The following is a 22,674-nucleotide window of genomic DNA, read 5'->3' as shown; positions in this document are numbered from 1 at the left end:
TTTCAACCTTTAAAGTCCCCTTCACTGTCTACACAGACTATGGTTACACACACTGCTGTACATTTAACTCCTTTCAATCAAAAACACTTAAATTTACCCAAACTACCTGATCCACCCAACTCTCCAAGACAGGACCACCAATACTTAACAACAAATTTAAACAGGACAGCAGACAGTAAGTGAAGTGACAGCTTGAGGACACAATGTTATGAACATAGAGGACAACACAGATGACACTGCACTGTAGATTGCACACACAGAAGAGACGTACTTGCAGCTGCTTAAACAAACACACACACACACACACACACAAAATGATAACAACAATAGTGATACCAAACTGCAACATCAAATGATCAAATGAAAAAAATTACCCCAAACTACGTGCAGAGACATTACAAAAAATAAATAAATACCTTTCACCCCGAGCAGTACGACCTGTTACCCACATCTTACCTATTCAGTTAGGTTGGTATCTTTTCAAAGAATAAGGTAGGCTGAAAAAAAAATAGTTGTGGGACTACAATAGTAAGGTTTGCTTTGGTGTTTAAAAACATATTATACACAAATACAAATGTTAAATATCGGCAGTTTTCCTGCTTTAAGCCCAGCTGTCATATTCTCATACAGAACAAGACATCTAACGACAAGCAAAGCATTCCAACTCAGTGCCGATATGACAGAAGCATCTCCAAAAAAAATCAGTAGGACAAAGTATTTAGTTCTTTTAGTTACACTCAGTTGTTTAAAAAAAAAAAAAAAAAGCATTCTGGTGACAATTTGAAGCCTCTCCTTTACATGTCTTCAAACTAACAGACTTTCATAAGTCATTATTTGCATCAGCTGGGCCCAGACTGCATCTGATAGCGTTAGTGTCCATGTTACAGGTTTCCTGAAGAAGTCATCCTCATCCACCAGACTCTACTTTGAATACTTCAGGGCCAGCTGTATGGGAAATATAACATCCTTTATATTTGTTGTCATAAAAAACACAACAAACTCTTTGTATATGAGCTCCAAAACCTATATTTTATCTTCCAGGAAAATGTGGATGTTTGTGTCACCTTATGAGCAGTGTCTGCAAACTGCTGGGCTTTGTGCATCAGCTCCACCGTCTTGTCTTCAGCATGGGTCAATCTGTCTCCACGCTCCCCCAGAGTCACATTCACTCTCTGAGCTACATTACCCAGAGTTCTTCCTGTGACACGGTGTCTCGTCTGACCTGTTTATATATGCAGAAAAAGCGAAAGCAGAAAAAGAGAACGCAAAAAAGGGAAATTTATTCAAGTATATTTTCAATGTATTGAAAGTTAGAAATCAATACAACACTCCTAACCGAAAGAAACTTGGTCCTGCAAGTAGTGTCAGAAAGCAGTTTGAAGATTTTTAAGTACATACGCTTTAACATCCACAGTAAGGATTTTGACTTGACAACAGACATCAGCAGCATCACTGAGGTCATGTGTGAGACTAATGCACTGAGGAGAGGACTGTAAACATTCACAGATAAACCTAATTTTGTTTTTGACCTCACCTTGACATAAAGGTGTCACAGTGGATAAGTTCCACTCATTTTAGCTAACAACTTGCAAAGCTACTGCTGCAGCATCAAAAATAATGTATTTCAAAGATGAATTTCCAATAGGTCGATCCTAAGCTAGGATTCAAGGTAAGTGAAACCTACTGCCAAATAATTAGGTAACCTATACATAACAAGATTTAGTACAACATACAATGCATTAGCCTTGACAGGCAGAAATTTAACAGCGAGAGACAACACACTGTGTAACAATGAAGAAGTTAGTCACATCACCAGGCAACTCCTGAAATCCTATGAGAAAAAACATAAAAATTTTGACACATATACAAATAATGTAGCTTTTGGTGAGTTTCTCAGGATCCCATCAACCCTGTTCAAGGCTGTATAACAAGTCAATTTGTTTCTAATCTGGTGCAATTAATGCTATGTCCAACCCAATTTGCACACAAGTTGACATTGTAATTGATAAATTATGGCATTTTAAAGTGTTGGTAGCAAGTCAATGAACAAAAATTTTTACTGACTGCTAAAAGCAAGAGAAGGGGCAACTTCCTTAAGCTTATTAAGCATAATACTGTACTGCCATCATCAAGAGCACCACGTGTTAAAGGTCAACTGAGGTCAAGCATAAAGGGCTGTTGAGCAGTAACATGGTGTCTTGCTGCAACCTGGCACATATCCCATCCATTACACTACCTCTATTAGCAAGTTCAATGGTGTGCTGCGGTCCCTTTCAGGCTCAGAGCAACAGGCTGCCAAAAGAATAGCTATTGTATGAACCCTCCGAAATAAACAAAGTCTCCACTCATCTGACCACCACATCACAAAGAGGCCTTTGTGCAGCAGCGAGGTGCAGCACAGTGGGGACAATAGACAAAAAGACAGAAGGAAAAATGACCTAGAGGCACAAACCGAGAATACCATGACCTGAGGACAAACAGAAAACCTGACACAAAGTTTGTTGTTTTTGTAGTCCTAGAATATAGAAGAAAAACAGTAATGTTTTTAACAGTTTCACCACACTCTCTGATAGCTTCGCTTGTTTTACTATATATCCATTTAGGCATGCTACGCTACCTCTGTAACACTTTGTACACTACACAGGAGGTGTTTCAGACATGTTTTTCCACTGTCACATCTCATAGAACAAATTGTTTCTGATTCAATTCATCCAGTTGCCTTCAAAGACTGACTCATGGCAACAGTTCACCCATGGTTCAGGTGTGTAAACAAGACCTTAAGTGTATTTGTATGCTTTAAGTCTATTTTTGTCTCTGCTTAAGGCTAACAGTGCTCTACAGTGATTGTGTTGAGCTCACTGCACTGCCACAATGCACTATTCGGTATACACTGACACAGAACGGAAGGTGCTACTCTGCTAGTGTTCTGCTTTAACTACACCACCTGTTTAAGCAATAGAAAATCGAACTATTGGAAATTTTGATAGTCTTTCTGTATTCATTTCAAAAAAGATAATTACTTCCTTCAGCTCACACAGCATCATTTAAATAATTGTTGTTGACAATACACGTGAAAATGACTTTTGTGTTATGACCACATTAACCCATGTCAGTTGGATGAGCCTATGATCTAACCACACAGATGTGGACATACACATACGTGGATAAAATTGTTGGTATCCCTCGGTTAATGAAAGAAAAACCCACAACAGTCACAGAAATAACTTGAATCTGACAAAAGTGATAAATAAAAATTCTATGAAAATCAAGCAATGAAAATCAGACAGAATTATTTAAAAAATGAAACTCATGAAACAGGCCTGGACAAAAATGATGGTACCCCTAGAAAAGGGTGAAAATAATGTGACCATAGGGACATGTTCAATCAAGATGTGTCCTCTAATTAGCATGACAGGTGTCTACAAACTTGTAATCAGTCAGTCGGCCTATTTATAGGGTTACAAGTAGTCACTGTGCTGTTTGGTGACATGGTGTGTACCACACGAAACATGAACCAGAGGAAGCCAAGGAGAGAGTTGTCTCAGGAGATTAGAAAGAAAATTATAGACAAGCATGTTAAAGGTAACCACTATAAGACCATCTCCAAGCAGCTTGATGTTTCTGTGACTACAGTTGCACATATTATTCAGAAATTTAAGATCCATGGGACTGCAGCCAACCTCCCTGGACGTGGCCGCAGGAGGAAAACTGATGACAAATGGAAGAGAAGATAATACGAATGGTAACAAAAGAGCCCAGAACAACCTCTAAAGACATTAAAGGTGAACTCCAAGGTCAAGGTACATCAGTGTCAGATTGCACCATCCGTCATTGTTTGAACCAAAGTGGACTTCATGGGAGACGACCAAGGAGGACACCATTGTTGAAACCAAATCATAAAAAAGCCAGACTGGAATTTGCCAAACTGCATGTTGACAAGCCACAAAGCTTCTGGGAGAATGTCCTATGGACAGACAGAACAAAACTGGAACTTTTTAGCAAGGCACATCAACTCTATGTTCACAAACGCAAAAATGAAGCATATCAAGAAAAGAACACTGTCCCTACTGTGAAACATGGAGGAGGCTCTGTTATGTTCTGGGGCTGCTTTGCTGCATCTGGCACAGGGTGTCTTGAATGTGTGCAGGGTACTATGAAATCTCAAGACTATCAAGGTATTCTAGAGAGAAATCTGCTGCCCAGTGTCAGAAAGTGTGGTGGCAGTTGCAGGTTATGGGTCTTGCAACTGGATAATGACCCAAAACACACAGCTAAAAACACCCAAGAATGGCTAAGAGGAAAACATTGGACTATTCTGAAGTGGCCTTCTATGAGCCCTGATCTAAATAATCTAAATTATTATTACTTTTGTCAGATTCAATTTATTTCTGTGACCATTTTGGGTTTTTCTTTCATTAACCAAGGGGTACAAACAATTTTGTCCACATGTGTATGTGTGTGATATGTATATATACACGATATTGAACGGCGGCACGCATGGACACAGCGGCCCCTTCAAGGGACAGCGAGAGTGAACGTTTCGTGTCTTATCAAAGACATGCATTCTGCAAAACTTGTTGGTTGAATAATCCTGAACAGACGCTCTCTCATCTTGCCTGTACAACTGTGTAAGTACAGCAAAATGACAATAAACTTGATTTGATTTGATTTGATTTGATTGATTTGATATGTTCAGGCCTTTACGGTGGTTCAGTGGTTAGTACCATTGCCTCACAGTTAGAAGATCACAGGTTTGCGTCCTAGTTAGGATGCCTGAGATATTTCTGCATGGAGTTTGCATGCTCTCCCTGTGCAGCGTGGGTTCTCTCCGGGTTCTCCGGTGTCCTCCCACAATCCAAAAATATGTTGAGGTTAATTGGTGATTCTAAATTGTCCGTAATGTGAGTGTAGTTGATTGTCGGTCTGTCTGTGTAGCCCTGCGATAGTGTGGCGACCTGTCCAGGCTGTCCCCTGCCTTCATCTGTGATAGGTTCCAGCCCCCCCACGACTCTAGTGGCATATAGATAATGGATGGATGGATATGTTCTAAAACACGTAGAAACACAATGTAATTCGTTTTGATTTCTCAAATACGCTATTTCATTATTATCTTTAGAAGCATTCAGCGTCAAAACAAGAAGGCTTCCCACTTGATTTGAACTTCAGCTTTAGCTAACCTACAGAATAATTTTTTTTTTCCACAGAACCCTGAATACACCATAGATTTTTTCCCTCTCATCACATTCAATACTGACCAATAACTCTTTTAATATACAGGCTTACCAAATTTAATAGACCCCCTGTCTAACTTGTGAAACACTATATATATATATATATATATATGACCATCCAGCATCATGAAGTGCTTTAATTCACACTCAGCTCTCGGCGTTTTACCATTTTGTACAGGAATGAGATATTTCAAAAGGAATTCAACTTTTTATACGCAAACAATTTGAACCAGCTCACTTGGCTTCTCTGAGAAGTCAGAAATGAATCAGGCATAAGATTTAACCAGTAAAACAGATTTTTCTGTTCAGGAATGCAAGTAAATAAAAAATAAACTAGAATTTGACATCTTCATCAAGAAATCATAATATTCTTCACTATTTTTTCAGTTTTTTGTAAAACAATAAATCTGAAAATTCATGGATAACAATAATACTTATATTTTAGCATTAAAAATATCCTTTCGGTTAAAGGGCTTCTACATACTGGTGTATTAACCACTACAGAAACATAAGAAATGCTATGGGTAATTGCCTATGCTGTTAAATAAGGGCAGCTGTAGCATAAACTTTTTATTGTGACATGTGGGCATGACAGTACTGTATTAAAATAGACTTGCCAAAAGTGCTGTGAACCACTTATGAATGTGATATCACCCTCGTGTATGTGTGACTCACACCCATTCTCACCATCCAGTGGCCATGACCTTCACTCTTTTCAGAAACCTTGGTAACATTAGGAAACATTCACCACTGGTGCTGGGAGGAAATACAGTGAAGTCAGACGTTGGTACCTTACCAACCTCTATGCCTCAGAGGTGTCTGTTATCTGTCAGATGGCAAGCTTTGTTTGGCTGGGTTAGGTAATCTGTAAAGTTAAGTAGTCAAAACAAGAATTTATGGTCAAACTGATTGACCTAGTGCAGTGACCATTTCAAAAGAAAGGAAAAATATTGTGTAGTTGTCTGTCAACCAATAAGCAAGATCCAAACTGTATTAATAAAAAAGTGTATCTATCCATCCATCTATTAGCCTATCCCAGTCAACTCAAGGCAGGGGGACACCCTGGACAGGTCACCAGTCTAACGCAGGGTTACACTCAAAGACAGACAACCAAGCACACTCACATTCACAGCTACGGACAATTTAGAATCACCAGTTCACCTCAACATGTTTTTGGACTGTAGAAGAAAGCCAGAGAACTCGGCGCATGCATGGGGAGAACATGATAACTCCACACAGAAAGATCCAGGGTGTCCTAATCGGGATCTTCTGGCTGCAAGGTGACGGTGGTAACCACCCTGATGTCAACACTATGATGTCCTCTGGGTTTTTTTCTCAGACTTCAGAGAATTCCTTCAGAGCAACAGGAGACATTATATAACTGTTCACAGACAGAGTGGTGCTAACCCTAACTATGTAGTAAACATCTATAATTAACACCTGACTTAAGTGTCCCTTTAGTCGTTGCCTTAACTCGACCTGGTGAACGGCTTTGGTTTGCAACTATCATGTTCTTCATGCGATTCAAGAAGACTTTGCAGCGGTAGATGACCAGATTCATGGTGCAGGCATCTGGAAGAAGAAGAATAAGACATTGCACATGAGGCTGCATATAATCTAAATAGCTTCTAGAGTATCATAACACTCAGTAATCCTTTGACACTACCTCCTGTAAGTTTGGACTGGCAGTTGATGAACTCTGTCTGTCTGGGCGGAATGTAGCTCTTCCGCCGGGCCTTCACAGTTCTGGATGCAGAGGAATCACTTGGACCAGCTCCAACCTCAGGGTGAGCACACTGACTTGCTCTCCCCTGTTGGCCTACCTTGCCCAGTTTCACAGACTTTCCCACACTGCCTGCTTTCTCCTCCCAGTAGGTCTGGCAGGCATGGTACAGGATCTGGATAAAGATACATTTCTCTGCTGATGACCTGGCCACCCACTGGTCAAAAGTGTTGTCAAACACTAGGTCAAATTCTGGGCTATCCTGGAAAAGCAGAGTACAGGGGAACAAACAAAGTTGGGAAACTATTTAATATTTATTAGGAATGTCTGAATACATTTTTATTTATTTTACCCCCAATCCAATCCAAGTCCAAGTGTTTGACAATAAAGACTCCCAATCCCCTACAACCCAGTCTCATGGCAATTCATGAAATAGTCACGAAATTTAATCTATTGTTTCGTGTCCTGGGACACGATTTGCCCGACTTTTTCGTGTTCTCCAGCACAAATTTCAAACCAATACATTTCAATTGGAATTATCTTTCGTGTCAGGGACACATTTTCCCCCTATTAGACAGCACATACACTGTGTTGTTTTTGTCGTTCTTTTCTTCCCACAGTCAGGCATTAACCAATTTTACTGTTATGGCCCATCCACACTACTATCTATAGGGATCACTATACAGATGTGTGCGGCCGCACTGACGAACATTAATGTTCTGTAAACATCAGCGCTGTGTATAAACTCTGTATTCATTCAAATAGAAAAGGCAAGAAATATATTCAGGCAGAGAGAAGCTGATCTGAGATCGCATTGAAAGTGATCCCAGTGATATTGTTCACAGCTATTATCGTTTTTTTGTGACAAAAATATGTGCTTTTACTGTGTTTGGGCTACATGCTTGTCGTTACTTTCATTTCTCTGTAAATGAATACACCTCTGAAAATGACACATCTAGCTTTGTGCAGCTTTAAGCTAGCTTGTCGAGACTGGCTACATTAACTACTAGCCTAGCCTAGCTGCGGCTGCTGCGGCGGCGGCTGCTGCTGCTGCTTCTTCTATTGATTTGTCGGTTGGCATCCAACATTCAGGTGCATTCACGCCACCTACTGTACACACAAAAACATTACAGACCCTGTAGGACGGATCTCTTCCGGGTCTATGGCGAGGCTGCATGTCAACGCTAGCAAGGTTGCCATAGCAACGAGCGCAAATTTCCTCCAAACACTGCTGGTGTAATAAAAACACAAAAATACCACAATACGATGTACTCTTTTACTTATTTCATACTACATGTATTATACTTTAACAATAGCACATTTGTCAGTATTAATCTGTTTATTTTAGTTTATTAATACAGAAACACAACCACAGTTGTAAACCCCAAGAATAACTACACATTTCATGGCATGTCCAATCACATTGTATTGTAACACTACTGGAAGTTGTAGTTCTTTCTTCAAAATAGTTGTTTCTCCTAAATGGAGGGTGAAATATAAAACTTTAGGGGCATTTATGATTTTAAATTGATGAGGAACATGTTTATTTTTATTAAACAATAGATTACATTTTGTGACTATTTCACGAATTGCCGTGAGACTGGGTTGTCCCCTAACATTTTTTAATAGATAACACACACTTAAGGTACAACTGACAAGCTCTGCAATATATTAAGAAAAAAAAGTATTTCTACATCTGACCTATTCCTTAATGGTAGATGGTCACAAACCTTGTTGTGACGTTAGCTCTTCTAGGGCAATGTCCAAAATGTAGTGTCAAAAGGCCAAGGTGTAAAAAAACATAAAGGTGGCAGAGTAGGTTGTCCTCTAATCACAAGGTTGGCAGCTCAATTCCCCACCCCTCCACAGTTGAAGTGTCCTTGGGCAAGACACTGAACCTGAAGTTACTCCCAACAGCAGGCAGGCAACTTGCATGGTAGCTCTGTTGCCACTGGTGTATGACTGTGTGTGAATAGGTGAATGAGAAACACACTGTAAAGCACTTTGAGTACCACTAAGGTAGATAGGCGCTATATAAGTGCAGACCATTTACCATGTATTTTACATTAGCTGTAATTGCAGGTGGTGGTTGTCCAGGACTACCACCACGCCTCTCTTGTGTTGTCAAGCAGAGGGCAGATCTCTATCACACTTAATATAACCCATTCAGAGCTCGTATAAAGTATATAGTGTGTCTTGCCACATCTTATACTGTACTCTTCCGACAACTTGCCACATCTTATATAATTTTTTTCAGACAACTGCCAGTGCACACACACAGTATATCGGGAATCAATTTATACTGATACAATCACCTATAAAATGCTATGATAAATTCTGATTTCAATCTGTGACATTGGCTTGAGACTTCTGCAATAAGTAACAAACAAAGTCGTGACTTGATAATCCGACACTAAATGTAAAACCCTCTTTTATGTCAGATAGCAATGCTGTCGGATTGTCAAGACGGAGGTCAAGATACAAGGAGGGCTTGATGCTTGAAGGCTCATTTGTTGTTAATGTTCATTGTTTGTAATTGCTACACTACAACTAGTAACTAGTGTATTTTTGGAACACTACGCATTGCTGGATTTCATGCCTAATTGACCGGTGCGCTTGTGCACGTTACGGCCACTTCCACCCTGGGGAAGCGCTCTGATGGGGTGAAAGTGGCCGGAACACACAGACAGTACTTGGCTGCTGATGCCAGTTTAGGATAGTGGTCACAGTTCTGTTTCCACCATTGGTGGCAGCGGCAGCGGCAGTGGCGGTGGGGGTGCTGCACTGCCACCATCCGTGTTTACTTCCGTAAACATTGAGCACGTTCGCTGCATGTGACGTTGTCGTGTCCTCTTCTGCGCATACGGGACACTTTTGGGTCGTATAAAGTTCACGCAGGAGATCACACACAAGTCGCATTTAGTTGGAAATGTGAACGAAAAAAAATCAGATTTCACAAAAAAATCCGAATTGAGCTTTAAGTCCTGCAGTCTGAACGTAGCCAATCTGTCGGATTATTAAATCAGATAATACGTTGTGATCCTTATTTTTGACATAAAATGTCGTGTCGGAGTCAGAATCCAAGACTGTCGGTATGTTAAAACTATTTTCTATGGGTTCCATTCGTTTTTCCTAAAAACCTGTTGGATAGCAAGGTTTTTGAATTGTTATGGGTAGGATTACTGAGTTACAACTGTATACTGATGGATCATGTCTGAATGCTGCTGACCTTGTTGGCGTTAATGCCATTGACCTGCCGGAGTTGCTCCACTGTCCACTGGGACCTCCTGGTGAAGGAGGAGGAGGACCCACCAAACTGCTTCACCTTTGTAATAAAGAGCTGATGTGGTATGGTGTTGGTCACTAGGTAAACAGATAATATGCATGGAATTATATACTTGTTAGAAATCTGCAACCGTATTTTTACATCAAAGTCTGCAACAATTGCTTTATAGAACAAAACAATTGGATTATTGCACAAAAGACACAAGGATTTTTTAATGTAACTTTCTTTACCTTTCTGGAGATCCTATTCCTGCTTAAATCACTGAAATTTCACCTTTGTAAAATTTTCAGACATTCACCCCTCCATTAATCAGACAGCAACTAAACAGGTAAGCTGCATGTGTGAATGTGCATCCTGATCGCTTGTCCACAAAAGCCGCACCAGCGTTCTTAGTAGGTGGGGCCTAGTAGTGTTTCTGTATTGCTTTCAACCATAGACTGTATAAAAGATGGACAAAGCAACCGGCCCTGAAAAATGAAGCCAACCTGGAAGTGTCAAAAACCTGCAGTATCACTACGTCCGCTAGTCCTGGCTCCAAAAAGCCCTGGCTCCCAGAGAAATGAATTGGAAAAGAAGTGATCACAGATCACGAAATACTGCATTCCTACAGCTCAGGATTTTTTTCTTATTAGTTTTCATGGTCAAGTCCAGAGTCAGGTGGCCAATCTGAAAATAAATCAATACTGAATTTCTAAAAAATCATCAACATTTTGCGGGGCAAGGGGCGTGGCTGGCTTGATTGACAGTCAGCAGCGACGATGCAGACGAAGCGAGCAGAAGGGCGGGCAGAGAGGGTCTGCCTCTCAATCCGTCTGACCAATCGCTGCTCCTATGGCTCCGCCCCCAACGATTTTTGCGTCACTGGCTCCAAAAATCCAAGGTGTCAACCAGGAAGCAGCAAACCCCTGGCTTCATTTTCTCAGTGCAGAAACCAACGGGTGATGTCACGGTAGCTACGTCCATCTTTGATACAGTCTATGCTTTCAACACAACACAAGTGTAATCTGAGTTGTCACTTTAAGAGACTGATACAAACAGTGGTACTATAAGTTGTGTAAAGAGAAGTAGAAAGGCATTTTTTTTTTTTTTTTTACATTTCAGCATCAATATCCGACACAATATCCAATATCCGTAAAATCGCAGAGACACTGACACACAAAAATGCAACAAATCTTTTTCAAGTGCTTTGCTGTACAATTATAAATCTGTCAGACAACAAAATAAAATGTACATATTAATAATAAAAGCTTACTGCGATGAAAACAGACACCACAGTTTAAGGATTAATGATACTCACCAATAAAGAATGTAATCTGAGTGTTTTTCCCCACTTGGTGTCAAGTGGAGCTAACGTTTGTTTCTTCCAGCTGTTTAGGACCTTTGGCTCTGAGTTTATTTAATACCTGCAGCATCAGACAGCAGCAGGATCCATATGAGAGAGAGTTTGTGCACTGAACAACTGGTGCCAGTAACTAAATTCTAAAAAATTATAAATTATTGCTAAGAGTGAATCAGTACAGACCAGGATCTGTCGGCAAATCACACTCTGTAGGCCTAAATGTCTTCACATTAGACAGGTGGGCTGTCACAAAAGAATAGGATATTAGTTTCCAGGTGTTTAGGAGTACTTCTTCACAGTTTATTACAAACCAGCAGCATCAGACAGTGGCATGATCTATTAGAGTCTTCAAAGAGTGAGAGCTGCATGCATTTACACATGGAGCAACAACAAAAACTTCATTAATTAGTCTCGGCTACAAATGATCCCAACATGGACAAAGAGCTGATAAGGATCTAACAATGAACATTTCTTCACATCAGACAGGTGAACTATCATACACAGTCACATTTTACCAGCAGAGTTTTAATATTTTGCCACATCGCAGTGGTCCTCAGGTTAGGTCCTGAACTTCAAGTCTCACTGTTTAAAAAATCTGAAATAATCTGGGAATCTGGATTTGGAAGTCCCACAGGATCCTGGCTCTATTTTCATTAACACTGTGGAGATCGTCCATTTTACTCCTGGGACTTCCAGTCCATAATATTAATATTAATGCTCTGTATTCATGTAGTATTACATAGTACCTTTTAACCTTAGCTAGATTTTACATATCGCTTTACATTGTGTTTGTCATTCACCCACTCACGTAAACATTCATAGCAATGGTAGCTGAGTTGCCGTGCAAGGTGTTGACCTGCCACCTGGAGCAACCTCAGCTTCACTGTCTTGACAAGGACTCTTGGGCATGTGGGGATTGATTTCAATTAATGGACAATGTGCTTTACCACCTGTGCCACAGGTGCACAATGATTTTAATATTATAAAACTAAAAAAACTAAAGCCAAAATGTACACCAAAGTGTTCGTTTACCAAAAAGGCAGTGGTGGCGCAAAATGATGCAATTTTATTTTGATAAAAAATATTTGAAGTCACAAAATTGTCAATCCAATTATGTTACAGACTACACAATACAGGAAATAAAATAATCTTTTACATGTTAAATAGTGGTAGTGTCACGCCCTCCACCTTTGACTCTTCCTAGTGGCAGTCTCTCTCCCTTTTTCCCCCTTTCCCTTTTTCCTTCTCCCGAGGAGGGCATGTGCGTGGCGAGTGTGCGGGGTGCAGCCAGGTGCAGCTTCTGCAATGACTCACCTGCCACAATATAAGCAGCCTCCAGTGCACTACTTCACACCGGACCGTAAACCACTCTCCGTTAGTGAAACACTGGCTCAGTTACGATCCGTAGCTTTCTGTGCCTGTTTGTGTAGTAACCTGTCTCTTGTTGGAATATATAATCTTCTAAATGCACTGATAGTTTAGTATTCACACTATCACATTCAGTATCTACTAATGCATGAGTTTTGCTGATCTGAAGAAGAGAAAAGAAAGATTCAAGAAGGCCAGAGAGATCAAACTCAGGGAGGTTAAGCCAGGTCAGCTAGAAGGAATGCAACCACACACACACACACGCACACACACCTAGCAGTACCTTGCACTGACAGACATACCACCCCCCTACAAACTAATAGGGTGTGGATCAGTGGCAGCTGGTTAATACAGGGCGCAGGGGCATCGCCGCCACACTACTAGTGACCAGATAAAGAGTAGTTCTCAAAAAATTTAATTTGAATTAATTATAACAAAATAATAATAAAATTAATAACAATGTTCATATTCCTGTTGCCACATTAACAATATTTGTATTATTAACAGATTTAACATCAGTTTTTACTGCATGTTTACTAATTTTACACTTCCTGGATGCGGGGCGCCGGCCATATTAGTGTGTGTAGCTCGAAAAACGTTTCGTGGTTATGTGACCTCGGCCCAGGCTTTTGCTGTTAGCCAATTAATTCTGTCTTTATTTGCTTTGGTCCTCTGTGGTTTGTATCAAAACTGTCCTTCGCTGTTCTTACGACTGCACTTTCTGACACTGTCACACAATCTTTCCCCTCAGCTACTGATGTTACTCATATTCTAATTTCTGGTTTTAAATAAAAGGCCATTTGCAGACTGTGCCCCCCCACCAAAAAATTTTCACTAGCCACCACTGGTGTGGATGCTGTGGAGTGGATGGATCAGGTACCAAGAGATATGGACATATCTGTGCACCAATAAAGGGAGAGCTAAGTTTAAACCCCAGCTCCTCCCCAACAGATAGCCTTTCACGTTTTGTTATTCAAATTCAGTGTTTGTGTTTAGTAGTCAATCACCTTGCACTATACTGAATAAAATGTAAATGATAACATGAAGCTGCATCCATTGCTAGGGAAGTGGGTTACAGTGTAACAGCTTGCTGACTGTGATTTTCCGAACCAGTAGAAATGAGAGAAGTTGTCTTCCATCTCAAAAGAATGAACACGCCTCATCACTCTCCTCAGCTTTATTATTGCTTGGAACCACCTCGCTGCTCTGAACACCTGGTTGATCCTCCGTCTGTCCATCACTCACTCCTGGCATCTCTGGAAAAGATACACTCCTTCCCTCTGCAACCACCGCACCTGGTCTGTCTCTACCACCACTCCTCCACTGCTGCATCTGGTCTGCGTCGCCACGCCACCACCCTCATCTCCCATTCCCTCTCTGTCAGCAAGCCTCCAGCATCTCACCTCAGTGGAACTCATTCCACTAGCATAGCCATTAGCATAGTGTAACTTCCTCATGTGACTTGTTGAATAGTTTGTTAGCAATGGTTGTATGAAATTTTGTTATTCCTTCCCTACCTGCTTTTACCAGTATCAAGTTTAGCAGTTATCTTTGTGTACTTGTAAATTGTTTCAATTCTCATTAATGTTAAAAGATTTAATGTGTAGTTATTCCGCCAGTCCTGTAGGTGTCTCTGTAGATAATCTGTGTAGTGTTGTCTTTGACCGCATTTTCTATATCTATAAATATGGTAACTTTGTAAATATAAACATCTATTGCAAGCCTGATCTGCTGAGTCAGCTGTCTGTGCCTGAGCCTTGAACTCGATCCATGACAGTATGGTCCAGCCATGATGAGCTCAGCGGACAATATGACCAGTGCTGATCAGGCGTCTTCCGTACCGACATTACATCAGGCTATGGCTAATCACTAGGTCATGCTAGGTCAGCATGACGAATTACTGCAATCATTAGGTGAAAGTAATAATGTTGTAATCCAGCAGGTTTCGCTACTTATCAGTAAAGCAACTTCCTTGACTGCTCAGGTGGCAGCTCCACTGAGCGAACCTTTAAGTACTGCTTCTAATGCTTGTTCGTTAGCTGCTAGTAGGCTTCCTTCCCCACGTTCACCTCTCTGTGAACCATTCATTCCTGTGCCTGAGGGTTATGCTGGCGACCTAGGTTGTTGTCAATCTTTATTAACCCAGGTTTCATTAGTTTTTGATCCTCAGCCTTTAGCCTATTCCTCTGATAGCGCAAAAATAGCTTATTTAGTAAGTTTATTAAAGGGCTCAGCAAGAGAATGGGGGACGGCAGTCTGGGAGCAATGACTTGAACTGTGTGTTTCGTACTCTTCCTTTGTAAATGAGATAAAGACGGTTTTTGATCACCCTGTGCATAGAAGAGAAGCTGGAACTTGATTATCTTCCCTGAAATAAGGAAACAAAAGCATGCCGGAGTATTCAGTGGAGTTTCAGACTCTCACGGCTGAGAGTGGATGGAATGATGTGGCACTCCAAGGGACCTTTTACAAGGGCCTCAATGAGGTCTTAAAAGAAGAACTTGCCACCAGACAGGCTGCAAATACCTGCCTTCATTGTGGGAAACCTGGCTATTATGTCGCTCACTGTTCCACACGACCAGTAAAAGGATAGGCTCATCAGTAATGGGAGGAATATGGGTGAGCTGAACATCAACTTCTTCCCCTCATTGTCTTCAGTTAGTGGCATGTCTTGGCTGGAACATTCAATTCCTTCTTGTCAATGCCTTGGTGGACTCCGGTGCATAGGAGACCTTTACAGACAGCCAGCTAGCCAAGTAATTGTTGATTCCGATTGTGCCCCTGGATTCCTCCGTCGAAGCTCAGGGCCTCAGTGGTCTTTCTCTGGCTCTAGTCCAAGCCAAAACAGTGCCAGTGACTCGTGGTGGCTGGGAATCATTAGGAGAAATTAGTATTTCATGTCATTGATCATTCCAACCCACCAGTTGTGCTCAGGTACCCAAGGCTACAATTGCATAACCCTCAGATTAGTCCAAGAAAGAAGTCAGATCATGGAGCTCTCACTGTCATGCAACTTGCCTTCGTTCTACTTTCTTTCCTGCTGTCACTGGTTCCCAACCACCTCGGAAGACCACTGACCTCTCGCTGGCCTTCAACGCCTTAAAAGATCACTTTACTACTGCTCCAATCTTGGGTCAGCCAGATCCCAACCTCCAATTCATCACTGAAGTTGATGCCTCCAACACTGGAGGGGTGCTGTGTTGTCCCAACCACTACTCAACACCAGACTGTAAAGCACTCTCCATTAGTGAAACCCTGGCTCAGTTCCAATCCGTAGCTTTCCGTGCCTGTACGTGTACTAACCTGTCTGTCCTCTGCTTGTGTGCGGACGGATGTCTGTCCACGCCTGAGCCTCTGAACGTAATCTGTGCCAGGCAGGCAAACACTTGACCCAAAGAAATGGGTTAACCTGAGGGCTCAGCAGCCAATGGGAAATTAAAACCCATTGAAACTGGACAAGTGGTCAAATTTCTCAGAATAACATGGAATTTACATATGTGATTAGATGTTGTTAATGTTTTGTTAACATGTTCAAAATGAACACATTCACATATGTTTTTTGTACATTGTTAATGGGTTGTTCATGTTAAAAATCCCAAGTTTGTGAATTGCACAGCCTTCAAGTTGTTTTTTGGTTCTGATGGATAAATTGGCTTTCACTGTCACTGATGTGCGTACATTTTCTGCAGCTCTTTATCTTCCATGTCCATTGACAGCTCTGCTCCTGCCCCTCCTGTATACTTCTAAACAATGGCTGCAGTGATGCACTGTTCAACAGTGTATCTGTTTTTATCAACAACACTGGGTTTGACCCATACAAATCACAGGCTTAGTCTAAAACTGCAAAACAAAAAAGAGTGTTAATGTGACTGCAGCTAAAAATCTACAGAGCAGTGTGTAGGATTTAGAAGGATCTACTAAATGGGAAATAGTTTTGACAGTTATGATTGCATTGGTGTATATTCACTTGTAACTAAAAACCATTGTGCTTTCATTAATCTAGAATATGCCCTTTATAATTAAATAAGGAGCAGGTCTTGCTCCACAACGTATCTACAGTAGGCTCAGGATAGGCAAGACAAACACTGGCTTTAGATAGGTCCCTGTTATGTGTAACTGCCAGTCATCACAGGTTCTACAACATGCTGAGAAAGGAAGAGGTGATCGAGGTGTGTTCAGCTGATTTCATTCTGCAACCTTACTACTAGATGCTACTAAGTCTTTTACACTGGCCCTTAAATGCAAAACAAGGATAGTGAATAAGCTGTTCTATCTTAAATGGTGCTGTTCAACTATCTACAAGCAAAGCTTTGAAATTAAAATGGTTTAAATAGATGCTTTGTGTATGATGTAACATCAACATTTTTTACGGTATTGAACTAATAACAATTAATAACATTTATAAAAATCATTCATATTTTCGATCTGATGAATGAATAAGTGCAATCCGAGATCTTTTGGGGCTCTAAAGCAGCTATTCACTATTGACATTACTACTTCCACCTTTGTTTCTGAGACACAAGAGCCACAACTCACACTATTGTCAGTAAAATGTGAGCATTGTTAAGCATTTGAAAGACTAATGCTGTCATTTTTCTTAATTCAGGTATGTTTCAAAGGGAGCAAGCATGCAACAATGAATGCTTTTCTAAGCCTCTTATAGTGTAATGTTGAATCTTTTTGTAATTAATTAAATGTACATTCAGTGCTCCTTGAATACCAGTACAGAAAATAAATAACTCTTATAAAATGAACATTATCTGTGCAAATTCATAATCCTATTTAACTGTAATTCTATTTATAGAAATTAACTGAAGTAACTGAATTTATCTTCTGATATACTTTGATCTGTTTTGTGTATTTTTTTTGTTTGTTTTGTTTTGTTTTTGTAAATGAATGAAGTGAGGGTTGGACCTCCTTCCAATTTCAGTGTGTCGTGTCTGCAAAGTACAGACAGTATTACAGGCCATGAATACTTGGTTTATTTTGACAAGAGACAGAAAGTTAAAAGCCAGATTTTTACCTGAAACACAGATGAATGTGACATAATCTCCCTTGGCTGCAGTAGGCAGAAAGGACATCTTCTTCCTTTTCCTCCTCCATACCTCCACTGCCACCAACAGCCGCTCATCACGAGGGATGAAAACTTCTTTGTTGATGGCAGACTGACTGTTCATTGTAGTTTTGAAACCTACAAAAGTGAAGGATAGATATTACTCTGCTATTATGCTTGTTTAGCTACCAAACTGATCTCCAAACAGTAAATGGACCAAAAGAATAAAAGTAAAAGAGTGAAGAGACAAAAAAAGAAAAAACTCATTTGTTGCCACCAACATTTAAGATCATTTTAAAGACTCACAACATTTATTCTATTGATCAGTTGATGAGTCAAATAACAAAAAATTCTTCATCGTGAATTTTGATTATTTACTGTTTCAGTTACAGAGTAAGCACAAACACTAGTAAGTCACTGGCAGCAGCTTCTCCAGCTAAGAGAGCAAATCGAAATAAAGAAAAAAACATAAGTGACTATTGGTTTGAAATATCTGTTTCAGCTGGAATTGACCACATTTCCACTGTCAATTCCCAGGGCCACACAGACAGACAGACAATCAAGCACACTCACAGTCACACCTATGGACAATTTAGAATCACTGACTATATATATATATATATTCTTCCCCTCTTGTGTCTTGTGTTCATTTTATTGTTGCACACATTTGTTATAGTTATTCTAATGTTTTGGTTTTTCTGTTTTGCACGTTTAGATTTTTTTTTTTTATTGCTAAACTTTTATTTTAAATTTTGTTTTGTTTGATTGTCATTGCTTGCAGTTTTTGCAGAACACAGTAAGGCATTTTCTCCTGTGCCATTTCTTTTACAAATAAATAAACAAAACTGAAATTAAGAAATTTTTAAATCTTTATCTTCACTTTGGGAATCTTTGCTACATCAAAAAGTTATTTTCTCAATTACAGCTGGTACTTGTCTACTTTTTGACAGAGCGATTAAGAGCTTTCAGAAATAAATGACTTCTTTGTAAGACAACCGGCTCACAGTTAAAAACAATACCAATTTCAGTGGTTAGTAAAATGGAGTCAACTATTATTCTGTCCATTGCCAACTAGATCAGAAGTTTAGCCTACCTGTTCTTGTGCTTTTCTCCACCCAAAACCTGATGTTAGATTCTGGTATCGGTTTCTAGTCCAATGGGACTGCTGTGTTGGCTCAAGCTTTGAATCAGTAGCCTGTTAAATTCATTAAATATCTCCAAGGATTCTGTCATGAATTCATACTACAGCGCATCAAAAGGCGCGCCTTGCTGTGAAGGTGCAAATCAGCCGCAGTCCATTTCAAGATGCTGACAAGCACGTGGTGTAAGTCAGAGAACAGTCAGCATCTGTCTAACAAACAGAGCTCTCTGTTAACCGAAGCCCTTCATTATTAAAGATATTATGAAATATCTATGAATGAATTATGAATAAATACAAGGGCAATTAATGTAAATATGAGAAAGAAAATATTGCTTGAAATCAGAGTTAATGTGGTATATTTATAACTGTTACAAGAATGCTGCAAAGTATAACAGACTGTTAAAGCCCCCAAATTAAAAAAAAAAAAAAAAAAGAAGAAGAACTTACCAGACCTTAATCTCTCCTTTTCTCTTAATTACAAATTGATGGACACACCACCTGCATGTTTTATGTTCACCTTCAAAATAAGAGCCTATGCCAGTCAACAGAGCTTTGTCGGAGAACTATATAGCCATATTAAAAAATAAGAAAAGTCCCAAGTCAATAGCAGGGGCTAAGAGAAGAAACTTTGGACATGTCAGCTTTTTAAAGTATAGGCCTGAAAGTAGTAAGAACAAAAAATCATTGTTCCAGAGTTAAAATATCAAGCTTGTTAAAGAATCAGTTGCTTTTGTCAGGACCCCAGCCCCGTCTGGCTCCCTCTCACTCAGCCCTGCTGGCCCTCTCTCTCTCTCTCTCTCTCTCTCTAGTTCTCTCTCTCTCTCCCTCCGTCCTGTCATAAAAGCCCTGCATGCAGTGTGCCGGTTCACTGCAGGGACTGAAGACCACTGCCAAAATCAGCTCACCTGTTCACAGTCACTTCGTTCCATAAAAGCCCGGTTCATTCCTTCACTCTGCGCCAGACCATAGACAATGAAAATCTATTTTCCCGCCAATTCCCCGACTTGTCACTGTAAGGTAGTTAATTTATTAGTCCACTAGGCGGTGATGTTGCACTGCCTGTCCTTCAAGAAATGCTGTAATTCTGACTGTTTTGTCCTGTCTGGGACACGGTAGTTTGATTTTTGTGGGCAGAAGTGGTGCCGTGCTGGGCAAGTGTTTATGTCTGTATGCTACTCCAGAGAAGTGCTGCTAGTTTTGGAAAGAATAATAGGGCCACTTCGCTTTCCAGCTGTAAAGGCCCGGTCTGTCCTTACATCATAGGCACCCAGTAGGGGTGAATTGATGCCTTATCTTGGTCTGTAAAATAATGTAAATATATTTTCTGACTCGGTCAGAAATCTATATGTATGTCAATAATGTTGGGGGCGTGGCTTCTCGTGAACCTGCACTTATGGGAGTGCAGTGCACGTGCGGTTCGTGCTGAGATATGACGTCACATGCCGACTGGGTGGCTTTTTTTTCCAGAGTTGCATTACCGTGGAGTGTGGATTTTACTTGTTTTAAACTACTGGATTATCGGAAGTTACTGGAACAAGCGGATTGACCACTTCACGGAGCTGCTGGGGACCGGATCCAACGTTCACGGGAGGACTGATGCGTGGAGCCCTGAGTCAATCAGCTGTTTATGGCGTTGGCTACCTGCTACGAGTTGCTGTGAGGTGTTTTATGTGTTTGTGACCCTGCAGAGCCGTGCAGGTGGTGGAACATCTCTATGAACTGATTAATGAACTGTTTGCTGAACTTTATGAACTCTATTGGAAGCCATGTTTTGTTTTGTGCTATTTTGTGTATGGGAATGCGCTCGAGCTTGAGGGGAGGTATAAAGTAAAGAGTACAAAGTAAAAGGCTGTGCTGTAAACCAAAACGGATGTATGTGTTTGTCTGATATTTACCCCTGCTGAGAATAGATCCGCCCATTCCCTTAATATAGTGCGTTGTGACACTGTCGCCTTGGAAATAATAGGTGAATTGTTACACAGCCGCAATTCAGAACCCGTGTGTCCGGGGTTATCTTTGGACTTTCCACACCAGCACCTGTCCACACATCATTAAACACAACGCAGAATACCGGGTGAGTGGAGAGGAACCAGCAAGCAGCGGGCGCACAGAGGGAGTGGGTTATATCAGCCTCTGTTGCCTGAAAGCCCTTCATCGGTGACACATTCGTCGTTCTAATCCTCCCCACAGCCGGTGTCGTGCCAAAGTAGTTATGTTGTAGCAAAACTACTTGTCCATGTGTATGAAGAGTTGTCTGTCTGTATCTCAATCCTTTTGTCCGAAGTGAGATTTGTCAATGTGTAAAAGAAGTTGTGATTGCGAACCGAAATCTGCAAAAGTCGTCTCATAATTTGTCTGTCCGTAATCAGCTTTTCAAATGTGTAAAAAATCTGCTCATCTGTATAAATTTCGGACATGTAATAAGATTTGTCAATGCGTACAAAGAGTTGTCAATGCGTACAGAGGTATTCGAAGTTGAAAAGTCTATGTATTCAAATACAAGTGCTGAAAATGCAGACAGTTACGAGTCGAGCGGCTTCACCATTGGTTGTCTTTTCACACATGACTTTTGCTAAACTTCTGCCGTGAGAGAATCTGAAACCGAAGAGTATCTGAAATTGAGAGTTTCTGTGTCCTGAGCTGAGGCTCACAAGATCATTCATTGTAACTGCTACTGCTCTGCTCCTCTGTCCTCAGTAGTTACGCCATCTGCAAACCTTCAATTCTACAATTCTACAATTTCATTTAGCAGATGTTGTTATCCAAAGTGATGGACATCTGTGAGCAGATGCAACACAAGCAAGGATCTAGTCAGGAGAAAAATAATCTAGATAAGTGCCATAGAACAAGTTCAAGTGTGATATGGTGTTGATGCCAATACCAGGCTGTAGGTAAGTAATAAGAATTTTTTTGTTTGTTTGTTTGTTTATTTGTTTTAAGTTTGTCAAATGAAGGTCTGCTAAACTAAATTGTAGAATTGTAGAATGGTAGAATCAGGTGGCGCTATTGTTAGTAATCCAAGGTAAAATAGACTCAAAACCATTTGCAATGGGATTTGCCAATTTAAATTCATCAGGTACTCCTCTGGGAATACCAATGTTCTCAATATATGTAGGAGAGTTTGTAGTCAGATCAAAAGTGGCAGCTGATCGTCTCTTAATTATGTGTAGATAATTTTCAGGGCGCTCTCTATGGCCCACCATGAAGAGGGGCAGTGTCAAGCACACAGTAGTGCACATACTTGACCATCCTCGTGGAAGGAAATTCAACAGGCGCCGTCCACCACAGTACCTATATAGGTCAGCCCTAGAAATAACAAGCTGTGACTTATTTGACCAGGTAGAGACATTTAAGAGTGCATCCACGATAGGACCAGGCGGGGGTGGCACATGCCATCTCACCGATCAGTTTTTCTGTTGTTGCATGATAGTCAGTCGTCCCTTTGGGGGTAGACCACCCCGGGTTGCTTTTCTGGGTTGATAGCCTCAGTCAGAGTCACTTGTATTAGCAATCACATATCTCCAATCGGGACA

General features: G+C 40.6%; 1 protein-coding gene and 1 long non-coding RNA gene across 2 annotated transcripts; one reads left to right on the top strand and one right to left on the bottom strand.

Moving 5' to 3' along the window:
- Nucleotides 1-921: 921 nt before the first annotated feature.
- On the bottom strand, nucleotides 922-20,100 carry stxbp6l (syntaxin binding protein 6 (amisyn), like). The gene is made up of 8 exons (XM_008279511.1): nucleotides 20,047-20,100; nucleotides 17,971-18,138; nucleotides 10,184-10,317; nucleotides 6,898-7,216; nucleotides 6,706-6,803; nucleotide 6,639; nucleotides 1,065-1,222; nucleotides 922-945 (listed from the first exon to the last, which is right to left on the bottom strand). Exons 2-8 carry the CDS (start codon nucleotides 18,122-18,124, stop codon nucleotides 922-924), a joined length of 888 nt encoding a protein of 295 aa, XP_008277733.1. The 5' UTR covers nucleotides 18,125-18,138; nucleotides 20,047-20,100.
- Nucleotides 17,892-21,752, top strand: LOC103355643 (uncharacterized). Its single transcript, XR_520103.1, has 3 exons — nucleotides 17,892-17,903; nucleotides 19,860-19,864; nucleotides 21,659-21,752. It is a non-coding gene; the product is annotated as an uncharacterized LOC103355643 (long non-coding RNA).
- The last annotated feature ends 922 nt before the right edge of the window (nucleotides 21,753-22,674 follow it).

This window comes from Stegastes partitus, unplaced genomic scaffold (genome assembly GCF_000690725.1).
Source record: "Stegastes partitus isolate 25-593 unplaced genomic scaffold, Stegastes_partitus-1.0.2 Scaffold161, whole genome shotgun sequence".
Lineage (NCBI taxonomy): Eukaryota > Metazoa > Chordata > Actinopteri > Pomacentridae > Stegastes > Stegastes partitus.
Note: the sequence above shows the minus strand (reverse complement) of the source record. Positions and strands in the feature narration are given on the sequence as shown.

Excerpts from the sequence above, each read along its gene's own strand:
- stxbp6l (XM_008279511.1), bottom strand. The coding sequence starts at position 18,124 with ATGAACAGTCAGTCTGCCATCAACAAAGAAGTTTTCATCCCTCGTGAT. Across the intron at positions 10,318-17,970 it reads CACATTCATCTGTGTTTCAG|TGACCAACACCATACCACAT; the intron begins GTAAAAATCTGG and ends CTGTTTACCTAG. Across the intron at positions 6,804-6,897 it reads CCAGTCCAAACTTACAGGAG|ATGCCTGCACCATGAATCTG; the intron begins GTAGTGTCAAAG and ends TTCTTCTTCCAG.